Source organism: Mastigoproctus giganteus, chromosome 9, assembly GCF_048544385.1.
Source record: "Mastigoproctus giganteus isolate SK-2022 chromosome 9, ASM4854438v1, whole genome shotgun sequence".
Lineage (NCBI taxonomy): Eukaryota > Metazoa > Arthropoda > Arachnida > Uropygi > Thelyphonidae > Mastigoproctus > Mastigoproctus giganteus.
The window spans coordinates 184571064-184588538 of NC_143583.1; the positions used below are offsets into that span (position 1 = coordinate 184571064).

General features: G+C 37.1%; 1 protein-coding gene across 1 annotated transcript in view; it reads right to left on the reverse strand.

The window, feature by feature from the left end:
- Ddx1 (ATP-dependent RNA helicase Ddx1) overlaps nt 1–17475 on the reverse strand; it is a 339750-nt gene that overhangs the window by 234013 nt on the left and 88262 nt on the right. The window contains exon 8 of the mRNA XM_090381389.1: nt 13761–13837. Within this exon, the coding sequence (XP_090237515.1) occupies nt 13761–13837 (77 nt within the window). The remainder of the gene's footprint in view (nt 1–13760; nt 13838–17475) is intronic.

Below are 17475 nucleotides of genomic sequence, written 5' to 3' on the forward strand. Positions count from 1 at the left end.
GATTTATATACTCTTTCACAAATAAAATGATCATATCAAAAGTTTCCCACTAGTAAACCTGATTTATGAACTCTGATATCAAAAGTTTCCCACTAGTAAACCTGATTTATGAACTCTGATATCTCCTTACCATTTTTTGAGGAAAAATTACACTAGCCAACACGATTTTTATTTACCTCCAAGAACTTAAATGCCGTTTTTAACCAATTTTTATGCATAGATTTTGAAAATCATGATGCCAGTTTCACATTGCGTCATAGTTATTAAATATAAAGGGAGTTACGTTTTACCAAAATATGCCAATTTCACATAATCTAGCCAGTAATGTATGACATACTGATTTATTTTAAGAGTTATAAGCTAATTCTCTTAATTTTAGCAATCTATTCTGGCTTCTGTTTTCTTGTGATAAACACAATCAGACTTCTACCTATGGTTCTTAGGTTCGAATTCTGATGCAAAAATTTACAATTTGAAGAGAGCACACTTAGTTTTTGGTGAGGCTTTTTGTAGGCTGTGCCAAGGTTTTCCAAGTATTAACTGATCGTGACATGTTCTGAGAGTTTTAAATCTATCCTCCAAACATAAACAGCACCTTGAGAGAGGGAGGGTGCAACCCTTGCAGTAGCAGTAAAATAATTTCTGGCTCTACCTGCCGATTCACAAATATTTTTCCTTTCAGGTGTTCACACGAGTAGAACTAGTAAGTTGCCATGTCTGTGTACTGTGTAGTGATAAAAATTGAATTTGTGTTGTTTTTATATTGTAGTGTTCAAAACTAAATCTATGTTTTCAGAAATTTATTTAGTGCTACAATGAATAAGCAGACACACAGGAAGTGTATCAATCATCCAGGCAATTTTTGTTATGTTAGTGGCCAGTTTACCCAAAACACTCAAAGTAAAAATATCTATGGCATTAAAAAACTTTCATATTCTTTTATTTTGGATGTAAAATTGGGCACCACACAAGTGTTGTATTACTTGTACGACAAACCTTAGGAGGTGGTTACAGGGCAAACTCAAAAGCGTTACCTTTTGCAGTCCCTATGGTTTGGCAAGTCTATTTTTGGCAATATCATTTAAGATAATAGTACATGGTTTTTTGGGTAAAAGGAGAGAAGAAAACTATGAAATGTTGGTGTCTAATTTACTTGAGTGCTACAAAAATATGGGCTGTTGAATGTCATTGAAAATTCATTTTCTTCATTCTCATCTCGAATTTCCCCCTGAAAATCTGGGAGATGTGAGTGATGAACAAGGGGAATGGTTTCATCAAGATATTTCCACGATGGAAAAGTGGTACCAAGGTTGCTGGGATCCTGTAATGGAGGATTACTGTTGATTCCTTGTGAGGGAGAGTAAGCAGGAATACAAGAGAAAATCCCTTAGCAGCAAACATTTTTTTAAGGACAATTACAGGTTTGCTGATTATATGTTATTGAAATATAACTATTTCTCTATGATTTATGATAATTTTTCCGAAGTTAAATGAGTTAGAGAGAACGTATAATAATTTTTTAAACTTGTATTATACATATATATCACTTCATTTTAACGTTAAACATTGGTACATCTTTTGATGTAGATGTGATAGAGATTTTTTATGGCGATTTTCAGAATCAGCACGTTTATTTCCTCCAGAATCACATATTTTCATTGCAGAGGTATGAAAAAAATATTTTTTGTTATCTAGCGTTATCGTCAGTTATATTTTACTTTGCACTGCTTGTTTATGCCAAAATCCATCTTTTTTTTTTTTTTTTTTCTTTTTTTTTTGTGAACCCCAAACACGAAAGGTATTAGAACCTATAGTACTTAGTACCGTGCTTAGGTTGGAGGTTGAGAAGACGAAAGAAGATATTTCTTGACATTGGATTTGAACTTCTGTAGATTATAATTTTCAGGAAATACGTATAAAGGAAGGTTGTTCCAGAAAACAGCAGTCGAATGAATAAATGAGGAAGATGCAAAGTTGGTTCTGTGGGTTTGAAGTTGGACAGTAAATGGATGTTGGCTGGTGGCGGCACGGGTTTGGACTGTTTTGAAAGAGAGAGCGGGAATTATAGAAGCCAGTTCGGAAGAACAGTGCCCACGGAAGTATCTGTAGAAGAGGCATGCAGCAGAAACAGTACGTCTATGAGAAAACGAGTGGAGAGACTCTGTTAGAGATGAATCATTAATTAACCTAACTGCCCTCTTCTGAATGGAATAAAGAAGACAGAGAGGTTTTGGGGGCACCAGCCCAGATGTGGGAACAATATTCCATATCAGGGCGGATTTGCGATTTATACAGAGTGAGCAGCTGTTTGGAAGAAAAGTAACACCGAGAGCGAAAGAGAAAACCAAGTTTATTAGATGCAGAGGAAGCAATATTTGTGATGTGCTTGTGCCAAAAGAGATTAGAAGTCAGGGTAATCCCCAAAAGAGATATATCATTTTGCCTAGAAATCGGAGTGTCACTAAAGATAAGCATAGGAGCAGAAGAATCCTTTTTGCGAGATATAAGACAAGACTGAGTTTTACAAGGGTTGAAATCAACTAAGTTGTCTTTGCCCCAGTGGAGAATTACCTGAAGATCGGCATTTAAGGAATTGGTAGCAGATTTTCGAGAAGTTGAGGCTGATTGAGCAGGACAAGGTTTCTCAAAATGGAAAGTGGAATGCAATGTGCTATCATCGGCAAAACTATGGATAGGATTTCCAGTAAATGGAAGAAGGTCATTGATATACAAAAGGAATAGTGGGGGAAAGAACTGAACCTTGGGGGACATCGGCATTAGTGGAGAAGTTAGAAGACAGAGAGCCATCTACCATCACCCTCAGTGAGCGATCAGAGAGAAAACTGGATAACCAATTACTAAAAACAGTTGCCAAACCATAAGATGGAAGCTTGTTTAGAAGATCTTTATGCCAAACACGATAAAAAGCCTTTAAGATGTCAAGAGCAACTACTTGTGTTTCACCGAACCTTTCCATTGAATTAGTCCATAAATGGATAACATAAGCCAGAATATCCCCAGTGGATCGACACTGACGGAATCCATACTGGCGATCGTTGATCAGACGGAAGGTTTCTAGGTAGTTTAAGAGTTGGCAGTTAACTGATTTCTCCATTACTTTAGAAAGAGTAGAAGTAATTGCAATGGGACGATAATTGGATGGGAGGGATTTATCACCCTTTTTAGGAACTGGCTGGATATGAACAAATTTCCAAGCAGAAGGAAAAACACCTTTGGAATAAGAAAGTGAAAAAAGGCGGCAAAGAATAGGAGTAAGTTCAGGAGCACAGGTTTTGAGAACAAGTGGAGAAATACCATCAGGACCTGGAGCTTTCTTAGCATCAAGATTCATCAAAATCCTTCTGATATCCTTTTGACGGAAGACCACAGGAGGCATTGAATGGAGCGTGTTGGGAATGGTGGGAGGTGTTTTACCAAGATCATTAATACATGAGCTGGAAGAAAAATGGGATGCTAGCAGGTCAGCTTTATCCTTGGCTGAAGTGACAACAGAACCATTTGGTTTGGACAGAGGTGGGAGCAGAGATGGGCAAAAGTTGCGGCCAATAGCTTTGGCGAGAGACCAGAATGCTCGGCTACCATTAGGGCAAGAAGCAAGTTTTCTACTCTTAGCCTGTTCAAACTCTAGTTTGGACTGATTAATAACTGCTTTACAATTGTTGCGAGCTTTGGTCTAGGCAGAAAATGAAACTGAAGAATTAGAAACAAGCCAATTACGATATGCAACATTCTTCTCTTGAACACAGCCTTAGCACATTTATTGGAAAACCAAGGTTTAGATAAGGGACGAGATTTAAAGTGGAGTGTGGGATAAAGGATTCCATTCCTGCAAGAATAATTTCACTGACACGATCTGAGCAAACGTTGACATCAGAAGTTTTGAAACAGTAATCCGACCAAAGAAAAGAAGTCTCGCAGCTCATCCCATTTTGCATTCTTGTAATGCCAAACAACACGAGGTTGGGAATAGCCATGAGATAAATGTTCCATTGGAGAAGAGACAATCACCAAGTTGTGATCTGAAGTGCTTAAAGGACCTCTCACTTCGACATGCTGTATGAAGTGTACTTAGAAGGGTTGTTTGTGAGAAAAAGATCAAGCGTATTGGCTGTATGATTAGGATTGTCTGGTATTCTTGTAGGTAAATGGACAATCTGTGCTAGGTCATTAGTAATTGCAAAAGCCTCAGCATCTCGACCTGCTGGGTCGGTGTGACTAGAAAACGGAAGCCAGCTGGAGTTGTGAACATTAAAATCACCAAGGAAAATTACCTCACTGTTAGGAAAGTTGGACTGGAGAAAGTCAAGTTGCAAAGAGAGGAAGTCAAAGAGCTCCAAGTGATTAGTGGAGTTGGGAGAACGGTAGAGACAACAGATGAATTTGACACAATGAGGTAGAGAAATTTTAAGCCAGAGAAGATCAAAGAGAGGAGATTCCAAATTGCCAAGTCTCTGACAGGGAATATCAGAACGGACATATGCACAAGTACCACCTTTGAGGTGAAAGGAATCATACAGCGAATAATTTGGGCATCTGAGATGAGCAGTAGTTGAATCAACCGATAACTGAGATTCTGTCAGAAAAAGTACATGGGGTTTGGCAGACTGCAAGTGGAAATGGACATCGTTGAGATTAGAATTGAGACCACGTATATTTGTGAAATGAATTAGGAAGTCCTTGGGATGTTTAGACCTTTTCACAGATAAGCTTGCTCTATTCGTTTGACAATTCATGGTGTATTCGATAGTAAGAAAAAGTGGGTGGGACATGCTGTATGAAGTAATGAAATTTTTGGATATGGTGTACACGTGGTAAGAATATACCCAGATCCTTGACATAACGTGGCCTCGACAATGCTCCCCGCATACACACTATTCGGACTCCCTCCAGTCACTATCTTGCAGAGTAGAGGTAGCAAGATTATACACTAGCTGATCCGGAAGCCTCCTAGAGAGTTACCAATAGGTTCGGTCCTGTGTACTAACTAGCGGCCGGCCTGCGAACACTAGTTAATTTATAACATCTAGTTAACTAGAACATCTAGTTAATTTATAAATAATTCTCATGAAATCATAGGTACTCCGTAGAGTGACCAGTTGGAGTGACACTTTTTTTTAAAGGAATAAAGAGTTTATTTTATGTACCCACATAAAATGAAAGTTGGAAAAAATAAAGATCATAGAGTGAGTGACAGCCACTTAATATTTTATTAAAAAATTAAATATTTTTAAGGAGATACCACTGTTTCTAAATCTTAGAGATAAAAACTCCAGTCACTGATTTTAGTCTGCTGGGATTATATATATATATATATATATATATATATATATATATATATATATATATATATAAAAAAAAAAAAAAAAAAAAAAAAAAAAAATAGTTCAGTGTTTCTACTTTTATTATGAATTTTAATTGAGTTATCGTGTACTATTAAATTTTAATTTAATAATTCAATACAATAAGTCCATGTTTTCATCAAAAACATGGAATTATTGGTTTCATAACACATAACAGATGAGATTCCACAAAATATTGCAGTTAACCAAATAATCCTAGCCCATATTACCTGACATTCCAACCTCACTTTGGAAATAATTATCTAGTGTAGAAAGAAAGATTAGATGAAAAAGTGATAAACAAAATGAACAAAGATGAAGTCAACTGCTTATAAGATCTGGCTTGGGTATTTTAAATATATACAACACTTTGATAATCAATTAGAGATGGATATTTTTGGCCAGAAATGAAATTAAGATTTAATTAAGAATTAAAATACATAACTGAATGTCAAATGAATGTGAGCTACCTCTGATATTAAATATCTTTGCAATACAGGAAAGCCCAAATAAATCAAAGCATAGACCTCTTGACTTCCCTGTGGCAAATGAATTGAACTAAATTACCTGTGGTACATGAAAATATTGAATATTGCCTGCAATGAGCAAGAATAACCTTTCTGAGAACTGGTAATGACAGAATTTCACAAAAAGATTTCACCTAGGTGAAATGTTGAAATCTTTCATGAAATCCTCTCATTACCAGTTATATATAGCAACTAATCTACTGAATTAATGAACTAATTAAATAAACTGAGTGATGCTGATAATAAATGATTAAACAAGGAAAGTTTCAACCCAATTGCGAATAAAATAAATTGGACCATAAAGAGACTGTGGCTGGGGGTTAGATCTGTAGGGGAAATGCAGACATTGTGGATTGGATCTGCAGGGAAAATTACAAATCTATAACTCCACCGCCAACTCTGTAGATGATAAGCAGGGTTTGTTGGGGGGGGGGGAGAAATTTTTTTTAACTATACCACGATGGAACTTCAACATCCTAAAAGAGCTTAATGACAAATGCCAAGTAGACATTATTCACACCAATATTACCTTGCTTTTGATGTGATTCACCCAACTTCTCTGATTACTCTTCTAAACAATTTCTTCTCAATTTCTGAGGACATCCTCAATTTTCTTGCTTATCTACTGAACTCTTGAACTTGTCGTACATGTGGGCTAAGAACCACAATACCCATCCAGTTCAAAGAGCTGCATGTGGCTCGCATGCAGCTCTTTGAACTATCTTATCTTTGAACTTTGCCTATCCTTGGCCTTAGATGTACTATCATTAAAGATGAAATTCAGACTTTGGAATTCTCTTTGACTCCAAACTTAATTTTGTTTGTATATTGGTTATCTATTGATGAAATTCACAAAAACCACTTGGATATGAAAACAACATTTTCTACATGTCACTTCCTCCCCAGTTAATCATTGAATTTTAATCTGATCATAAAACCAGCCACCCTATATGCTTCCCCAGTTTGGGCTGGAGTTGCAAAATCCAATTTTAAGAGACTTGCCTTCTTTGAAAATTGGTTCCTTAAATGGAACTTTTTTCAAAGCAAACTGAGGAAATCATCTTGAAAGCGATTATGGTCGAATGTTTAAACCACTCTCCATTTGAAGCTGAAATTCTGAAGATAAATTATCCCTCCTTAGTAAACTCCATAATTCAAAAGTAGTTGTCTTATTATTTAGAGAATAATGATAATCAACTACAGATCTATAAATTCAAGCCTAAATGAATTTCTGTAGGCTTCATTGAATTGATATACACTTTCTGTTCCACCTGATTTCAAGCATTAGCTCCTTAAACACTGATCCTATTCTTCTTGCTTCTAATTGGAATTATTTTAATAGGACATAAAATAATTGCCAAAATGGACTATGTAATCTAATCTTAATATACAGAATCACTTACACTATCTCCCAAAAGATAGTGACAAAGATAGACTACTATGATGTTGACAAAGATGGACTACTATGTTAATTTACTCTTTTGTTTCCTATTTGACATTGACTCCTCTATAAATTTGTTTGTGACAACACTCACTGTTTGTCAAAGTGTATCCTCATTATTTTTTCTTTGTTTCTGTTATTGCTAACTTTAATGATGTAAACCCTTCTGCCATCTTAGTTTTTTTAGGGGTGTGCCTTTTGTTAATGGCTACAATACCCATCCAGTTTGGGCTGGATGGGTATTGTACTTGTGACTTGCTCTGAGAACAATTGGTTTGTTAGGTACTCCAACCCAATTTGTTCTAGCACAATTACTTGTGTGGCTGTGTGTGTGTCACTGTACTTACTCAGAGTTTTGGAGATAGACAAGTGCGTAGGGCTGAGGGACAATTTAATGCCCACATTATAAGCTAACTGTACTAAAGTTAAAAAATAAAACATAGCCACTTTTTCTGAATTTTTGATATGAAAACATCTTTGGCGGCACTTACTAAATTTTTTGGACTTGAAGTAAACTGATTGGTAACGAAAATGCGAGATGGAAATTATGCAAATGACATTTTCTAGATGACACTAATCCATGCAAATGACATTTTCTAGATGACACTAATCCAGTCACTAACATTGATTCAGCAGAGTAAGTGGTGGGCATGAGCATAAAACATTACATTGTTCATACTAAATATTTCGGACTGAAGTAAAACCGATTGGTAACAAAAATGCAAGACGCAAATGACGTCACTTCCTAAATGGCACTAACTCAGTCACTAACGTTGATTCAGCAGGCATTAGCATAAAACTTTACATTGTTCATAACTGCTGTTCTAGTAGTTCAATTTTAAAAATCTAAATGGTTTTGATTTTCTTTCATCATCTACTATCGAACTATGACGTTGAAAATATGACATCTTTTGTGCATATAGGGTACACAAGCTGTTTTTTATGTGGATACAATGACTAAAAGACAACCTATTAGATAAGTGTTTTTATGTATGCAAATTTCATTTCACATGTTTTCTCCCTTTTAGCTGCCAATGGATGAAATGGATTAATAATGTTTGAAATGGCAAAATGTACTATTACCAGTTTTTTTTTTTCAGTAATTCTATACTCTAAAATAAAAATATTAAACATACTTCATATACTTAGAAAATAAAATTTTAAAAGTATCAATTTCTTATAACAATCCCACATTTCTTAATGAGATATTTTTACAGGGAATCCAATTTACAGCATACCATAAAAATAAGAAACAATTCAACTACATAATCATAGCTTCAATTGTTAACATGATTAGAACAATGTAAAGTAGTCACAATCCTGTAAGTTTTGGTTTCCACGAACTTCATAAAGGAGTATGGTGACTTCATTAGACTTGCAATTTTATGAAGGGTGATAACTATACTGCAATGAGTTGTTTACGTTAATAGCAAACAACAACAACAAAGGAAAAACCTTCCTCATCTGATCTCTAATACCCACAGTAAAAAAGCTTAATTAGAAGAAAATTTATCAACATTTAATACTATAGTTCTTTTCAGAACTATGTAATTCTTAAACTTATTTCAACAAACTTTATGGCATAAATGTATATTGTGTGGGTTAATGTTAAGCAGAATTGAATGCCTTCTGAATTTCTTTCAAAATAAACGTTCTGCACATATGACGATATCATTGTCATTGTTAAATGCTACATCTGTTTTTGCTTTTTTTCTATATGTGGTACACATGTTTATTTGTTTGCAATACCTGACTTTATACTGTTTCCAGAACTTGAAATTGAAAAATCATATTTATATACAGTATACAAAGCAAATGTGCTGCCTTTTTCACAGATTTTACGACACATGGAAAATCTTGCATACATGTCTTCTGAAATCTTGTCAAATTTATTTGGTATCTTACTGAAGAATATGGTTAATTACCAAAGTCTAATGATCCTGAAATGTAGTCACACGTTACATATAACCGAAACTGAACGTGAAACAATGTTTTCCACATTACTTTATACAGTGGTACATCTGATGCCAATTCATTAACAAAATCAAGCAGAAATTCACAGCAGTTTTAAAAAAAAATTATGAATTTAGCACAGTCCTATTTTACTGTGAAAAAGAAGAAATACTATTTTGACAGTGAAATAGAGGTGTTAAAACAAGTTAAAAAACAGATGGATTCGCCAGTGTAAATCCAGAGAGATATGAAAGTCCCATTTCTGACAGAATTATCAATTGCCTAAACCACTATACCTCATTTATTCTAAACTTTTTTTTTTTTTTTTTGTTAGCTGTTGGCGCGTCGGCTTCTGTGGCCATAATGCACCTCCCAAAGTTTTTGCATTTTACTCTGATCCAAGCCAGAGGCAGGATTCGAACCCGCGACCTTTGGGTTGCCAGGCAGGCACTTTACCCACCTGGCTATTATATATTCTAAACTATTCATTATATAATTCTTTCCTCATTAAAGGTGTTACTTTAATATGAGAACATGTCCACATTGATATTTCTTGTCAGAGACCTCCTAATCTGGTTTTCCCTTTAATCTCCTTCAGCTCAAAATCTCTTGACCATCAATTCATTTCTTGTCTAGGAAATAAGTGAACTCATACACCAACCATTAAATGAATTTTCTTCTTCTTCAAGAGGAGTGTTTCCATTTACAATGGGTTTCCTCAGCCTACAAGTTATTTCTTGTTAGGAATTTTTTCCCGCCATAAAGTGCGGTTCAAGGTGTCTTGGTCGGTTAAGCCTCGGGCTGTCATGCACTCCCGTATTCCATCCATCCAGGTCCTCCTAGGTCTTCCTCTTCTCCTTCTTCCAGGAGGTATCCATTCCAGGATAGCCTTTGGATATCTGTTTTCTTGGATCCGTTTTACATGTCCGTTTTTCTTTGATAAGTCTTTTTCGCTTCCATTTTTTCCCTTATGTCTTCATTCCGTTTTCTGTCTCTTCTAGAAGTTCCTGCTGAGAGTCTCCAAAAATCCATTTCTGTGGAGAGCAATTTGTTTTCCGCTCGCCTATTCAATGTCCAGGTTTCCGCTCCATACAATAGAAGACTTTGTACAATCGTTTGAAATATAGGTTTCTTTGTTTTATGTAGGATATTTTTGCTCCACAGAACAGAGTTTAGCATGCTGATAGCCTTTGTGCCGTCTGTAATTCTCTTATTGATCTTTAAATGAATTTTACCGTAACTAAAGTTTTTTACAAATAAATATAAAAAAAAAAAAAAAAAAAAATTGTATAATTTACAATAAACTGGTGGCTGTATATTACAGAATACTAAAACTATAATAACATAATTTACTATAAAATATGCTAAAATATAAAGATTAAAAGCACTAAAAAAAACCTGAAGCTTTCGAGAGCGTCAGCTCCTTTCCTCAACAGTAATAAGACCTCCTTATATAACAGGCTCACGGTACCTCCACACGTGGTTCCCTTGGTGCATGGGCAAAACCAGAAGCGGAAATGGCTCGGATACGTGGAAAACAAAACCATTCATCCGTACTTAGGACAATTGCTTCAAAAATAGGTGAACATACCTCTGTCTCTATTCATGGTATTCTTACTGGATGAGCCAATCCGTAAACCCTCTAGCCACTTACGCTCCCAGTACCCATGCGCGTGGTCCACGATAATTGCGTCCTCTGGGGAGATTTGATGCTACTTCTCCCAAAAATGTTCGGCCATAGCAGACTTATTATAATCGGTGGTTCTTATAGCATTTAAATGTTCCCCCAGGCGATCCCTGAGCAGTCGTTTTGTTTCCCCCACATAACACTCCCCACAATCCGGGCATTCTATTCTGTATACAACTCCACTACTGAGATCTTTTGGTATACGGTCTTTCACCTGGGACACAGCTGTGCACAGCCTCTGCCCGGGAAGCTGTACACAGCGTGTCTTATAACCCCGCAAAATTCTCGCTAGATGCTCAGCAAGGCCCGAATAGTAGGGGATGTATGCGGTGGCTACCGGAATGAACGGCTCCCTACATTCAGACACTCCTCTGCTATATCTGTCCAGGATCCTCTGGGGATATCCACATTTTCTAAGGTCTGCCGTGACGCGATTAATTTCTTTTTCTTTATCCTCAGAGGTGGTGCAGTGTGATCCTGCTCTATCAAATAAAGCTTTTACTACACCGTTCTTGTATTGTCCAGCATATGCTGAGTTGTAGTGGGTGTATTGGCCTCTACACATGGGCTTCTTAAAAACTGACGTCTTAAGTCTGGAACCCATCCTATGCTATAAGAACCGCCGATTATAATAAGTCTGCTGTGGCCAAACATTTTTGGGAGAAGCAGCATCAAATCTCCCCAGAGAATACGATTATCGTGGACCACACACACATGGGTACTGGGAGCATAAGTGGCTAGAGGGTTTATGGATTGGCTCAACCAGTAAGAATACCATGAATAGAGACAGAGGTATGCACATACATCCTATTTTTGAAACAACTGTCCTAAGTATGCATGAACGATTTTGTTTGCCACGTACCCGAGCCATTTCCGCTTCTGCCCATGCGCCGAGGGAACCACGTGGAGGAATACCACGTGTGGAGGTACCGTGAGCCTGTTATATAAGGAGGTGTTGCAGGAAGTCTTATTACTGTTGAGGAAGGGAGCTGATGCTCTCAAAAGCATCAAGTTTTTTTAGCACTTTTATTCTTTATATTTTAGCATATTTTATAGTAAATGATTTTATTATAGTTTTAGTATTCCGTAACATACAGCCAACAGTTTATTGTAAATTATACAATTTTTTTTTTATATTTATTTGTAAAAAACTTTAGTTACAGTAAAATTCATTTAATGGTCAGTGTATGAGTTCACTTATTTCCTAGACATGAATTTTCCCAACCTCAGAGTCCTCTTTCAGGATACAATTCATTTCTTGCCTTCATCACTCTCCCAACTCTAAAAATCACCCAGGGCTTGGATTTTCCCCAAAAACTCAAATTTCTGGCTTCAATTTTCTAGTTGAATGGACTCAGATGGTAGAAATGCTGAAGCTTTGCTATTACTAATGATCTTACAAAATGCATTCACACACCTAGAAAACAATATGATACTGACAACCCTTCAGAGCGTACAATTAATTTTAATTATCCAAAGCTGCCTCTGATCAAAACTTGGCAATGATCACTTCTTCAATGGAGCCTTTTATTCCATGGCCATTCTTAGCCTCATGTCATTTGGCATTACAAATGTAAAATGGGTTGATCATGATCTATGATTTCTCTTTTCCTTGGCTGGACTACTGTTTTAAACATTCTGATCTTAATATCTGTTCAGATCATATCAATGAAATTATAAGAGCAGAAATGATATGATTTAATCTCCATTCCTTTGTCTAAACTGCAGTTTTCCAATAAATGGTCTAAGCTGTTCAGGATAAGAATATACCATATCATAAATGGCTTGTATCCAAATCTCCAATTTCATTTTCTGCCCATATCAAAGCTTGCAATGGTTGCAACCAAGTTATTTATTAGAAATGTAAGTTCAATTTGGAAAAGGAACTGAGAAGGAAACTTGCTTTTTGTTCAAATGGATATCTTACCAAAGTCTATCCAGCTGTTATATTCTGACGATTTACAACTGCCACTTGTATTATATTCTGATGCTTTTACTTCTTCTAAAGAGGAAGCTGGCTTATTAGTACATAATACTTTGTAAGTGAAGGAGAAATGTAGAAATTATGAATATCTCCTATTAACACTATACTGTGTTGAGATTGAATGAAATTATTTTAAAAAAATAATAATAAAATAAGGAAAATACATTGAAGCTAGCTAAGACAATCTTACCACAAATTTTTTCAACAGTTGCTGACATTGAAATAAAATGCAATAAGATAAAGGAGAGAAGGTAATTAAATAGAATGAAAAAGAATTTTATCTTCATCTGGTCAGGAACCGTAAAGGCATCAGTATTCCAAAAATATAAAAGGACACTGCATTTCAACCATTGTAATGCGCACCAGAGAACTGTGTTGAAATGCTGTGGCCTATACTATGCCAATAACAATTACATAGAGTACTTACCCAGTGAAGACAATGCTAAAACATATTTCCAAAGTTTTCCTCAGTGGCAATTGCAATGAATATCAGCTGTTAAACAAATATGTAGCTGTTAACAACTGGCTAATTTAAATTTGCATAGCCAATTAAATCAGAACAATGTTACCCTTGCTACAATTAATTTATCTAATTATCTAAAACAATTACAAAATACTACAAACTGCCATTTAAAAAAGATCCCCACTTACATTACAAAGTATACTTATATGACAATCTATTCCTCCAGAGCTCCATTTTCTTTCTCATGTATAACTTATACAAATACAACTCGCTCACTAAGTCACAGAAAGTGTTATTCGTTAACTTAGACAAATTGTTTCACAAATGCTGTGTTCCTCTACTTACCTCGCCATAAGAATCAAATTGCTTTCCAAAAGATTTCTTACCAGTCCCTCCAAATCCAAATCCTTGTTTATCAGTACCTGGAATGCAATAATCCAAGCATAAAAATATATACAACAAAGTTCATATAACAAACCAAGTGCTCACAACAAAGAATATAAAAATATATTTAAAAAAATCAGTTATTAAAATGAAAAACTTTTTTTTTTAAGGTGCAGTGGTAACTTAGGCCATGATACAGCTGGTCAAAGAATGAAGTGGATTAAATCTGTTAGGGATTACGTAAAGGTATTAATAAAAAAACACCAAAAAACAAAAATAAATTTATACATTTAAAAATAAAACTATTTTATAAAAAGTTATGCCAGCTTACAGCTCGTAAAAATTTTTAAGTGTCAGACACAGTGTTCCTTAAGATAAAATCTGACAGGCAAGTTTCAGTCAGGTGGTTAAAAGTGCTGAAAGATAAATGATGGACACTAATGAAGTTTAGACATTCAGTAAAAACATGTTTGATAGTTAAACTGGAAGGTGTATTAAACATGTAGCGAAATAACATTTGTTAGCTAAGAGTGAGCAATAAAATGTTTGTTAGGAAACATTTAAAGACATCAGTATTTTTGCACCACCCTGTAAGAGATGATGCTCCAGGAAACTTATGCCAACATACAGGTCTCGAAAGGTGCCTCCGTAACCAAGTGGGAAGGAGCAGCAGTGCGTAGCACACGCTTCTTGATTAGACCGGGGTTCGAGCCCGTCACCACCAAATACGGAGGATGCGGAAAGGTCAGGGAATGACCACCGCATATTCCTGGAACAATATGGCCTTAGTTGCTAATGCTCCTAAAAACCAAAATAACTAACTAACAGGTCTCGAAGCCTCATTTTAGGAAAGGTGTGAATCTGTTGGAACAAGTAGATTTTTTTTTTTTTTTTTTTTTTTGATTTGGTAGTTGTTGGCGCATCGGCTTCTGTGGCCATATTGCACCTCCCATGGTTTTTGCAGTACTTTGATCCAAGCCCGAGGCGGGAATCGAACCCGCGACCTTTGGGTTGCCGGGCAGGTACTTTACCCACTCGGCTAGCCCGGTCGGCGGAACAAGTAGAATCAAGCAAAAATATTATTGCTTGATTCTACTAGTAAAGGACACGAAATGGTACTATTACCAAGAAAGACTTCAGTTCTACAAATTGCAGCACCTGAAACTAAACACATGTCAGGAAACCTGATTGAAGTGTTTAGGGTTTTAAATGGATTGGGTAAACTAAATGCTAATGGCATCTTTACTCTTTCTTGGACAACACACATAAGTGAAGAGTTAATCTCAGAGTTATTCATCTGACATAGTGGAATAAAGCGTTTTTGTAATGGGGTGCCTGTGGTGGAACCACTGGCACTTAGTGCAGTTTTAAGCAGAGGCATCCCCCTGGCGAGTGCAAAAAGTGAACCTAGAGAAGGTGAGAGCCCCAAAGAAGGGTGCAAAGAAAAGTAAAAAGATGACAGAGAGAGAGAGAGTTTTCACAGGGCAATCACTGAACACCCACACAGGACCCTTCCTGTGTGGGTGTTCGGTATGTTCCATGGGTTTCTCCGTTCCATTCAGGTCCCAAGGGACCCGAACGGAGCGGAGGAATCCACGGAGTGCAGTATACTGTCAGCATGAAGGAGGCCAGGACAGCAGAGGTGCAAGGCAGGATCCCTGGCCGAGCGAAGCAGCAGAGGTGCCAGGCACAGGAGACAAACCCACACAGGCTGAACCAGCGAAAAAGTAGTAAGTCAAGAGAATGTGGTGAGATCACAGGCACCTGTGATAAGAGGTATGGACTGCAGCTGAAAAACTGCATTTTGGGTAGCACAAGCAGGTGCTGTGTTCAAAGTAGTTGCATTCATGGTGGATGTAGTCTTTGCCTTTGAAAGCTGTGGGTCGGAAGACAGCTTTAGCACAGGAGATCAAGGCTGCAGTGTCATGATACCTAGTGCTTGCAGTAGGTTCAGTCTAAGGTCAAGATAGATTGGATAAATGTTCATGATGTGGTGCCAAGTTTCCTCATCCCCCACAAGAACAGAGTGCATCTCCCTGGATTCCCAGATCCCGCAATTTGCTGTTAAAGGCTCCATGTCCTGTGAGGAGAAAAGTTGTCTGTAGGTTTGGATTCAGCCATGAAATGGTTGTCTTATTCCTAATAGTCACATTGCGAAAAAATTCCTGGTAATTTAACCTTTTGGACTGGCTATCCATATGTTCTGCCACAGGCTGACAACAGCCTCCCAGGTACATTTTTTCTCCTGATGGATATCAATGCCTGTCTTGGTTCTGATATTGAAGATCTCTGCAGTTTGATTGTGTTTAACAGCACAAGAGAGCCCACAGTAGGCAACGTGGAGGTCAAGGGCGAGTTTCTCCTGTAAGGACTTGAAGGGTGATGGCAGTTTTCCAACATGCCATGGAAAGTTGAAGAAGGATGGTTCTCTGCATGTAAAGAAGTTGTTTAGCCAAGAGGTTTTATCTGTGCGGTAGACTCAAACCACCGCTCCATACGTGACAATAGGGATAAAAACAGTGTGTCATACGTCAAGTGAAGAGCGCTACCCTTCAAATCCCAATCCCTTCTTGTAATTCTGGCAAGAAGTGTAGTGTACTTCTTCACTGTTTCTCTGAGGTTCTGAATGTGCAGCACAAAAGTGGGCTTGTTATCCAAGATAATGCCAAGATGTTTGACAGAGCAACAGTTTTGGAGAGACTTTTCTCGGGAGCAGATCAAGCTTACCTTTCAGCATTAATGTGCAACATTTGCTAGGAAAAACCGTACGTTGTGAATGCAGGCCCAAGTCAGAAGCTCCTTTAAGATGATGTTGGCAATGGTTTCCAAGGCTGCTTTTGAAAGTCCATCCACAAAAATGACCAGATCATCAGCATAAGAGCACATGGCAACATTAGAGAATGAGCATGCCATCCACTCATCAAGGACCACGTTCCATGTCAATAAGCCAACAATTGAACCTTAGTGGGCAATCTCTGGTGACGGGCGTAGAAATGCTGTGAAACCGTTTCATACCTATTAAGAAATATTGTTTAAGGTTTAGGCCTAAATGGTTATCAAATGAACTAATGAGACATGACAGAGAAGAAAAATGCATGGGATGCATATAAATTATCAAGCGACTCAGAAGCCTATGGCAGATATAAGCTAGTCTGTAATCAGGTCACAAAGGAGGTTAGGTAGGCGAAGGCAGATTACGAGAAATCTTTGGCAAAAGATGCTAAGAAAAACAGCAAGGATTTCTTTACTTATATAAACTCTAAAAGGAAGGGGATGAATCTAATTGGTCCACTTGATATCGATGGTTCGACTGTTGATGATACTGCTCAGATAGCAAACAAACTGAATGAGTATTTTGCATCTACATTCACACGAGGTTTGAAAATGGCAGAAGGTTATCAAATTGTAGCAGGGTGCTTAATGATTTTGTAATAGCTGAGAGCAAAGTGGAGGAGAAATTGTTGAAGTTAAACATAAGAAAGGCACCTGGGGTGGATGGGATCTATCCAGTTATATTAAAGGAGGCAGCAAAGCAACTAAGCAAACCCTTAGCCATAAATATGAGAGCATCTTGGGGCTCAGGGGAGGTCCCCATGGACTGGAGATGTGCAAATATATCCCCAAATCACAAATGGGGGTCGAAGGGTGACACGAGTAATTACAGACCAGTTAGTTT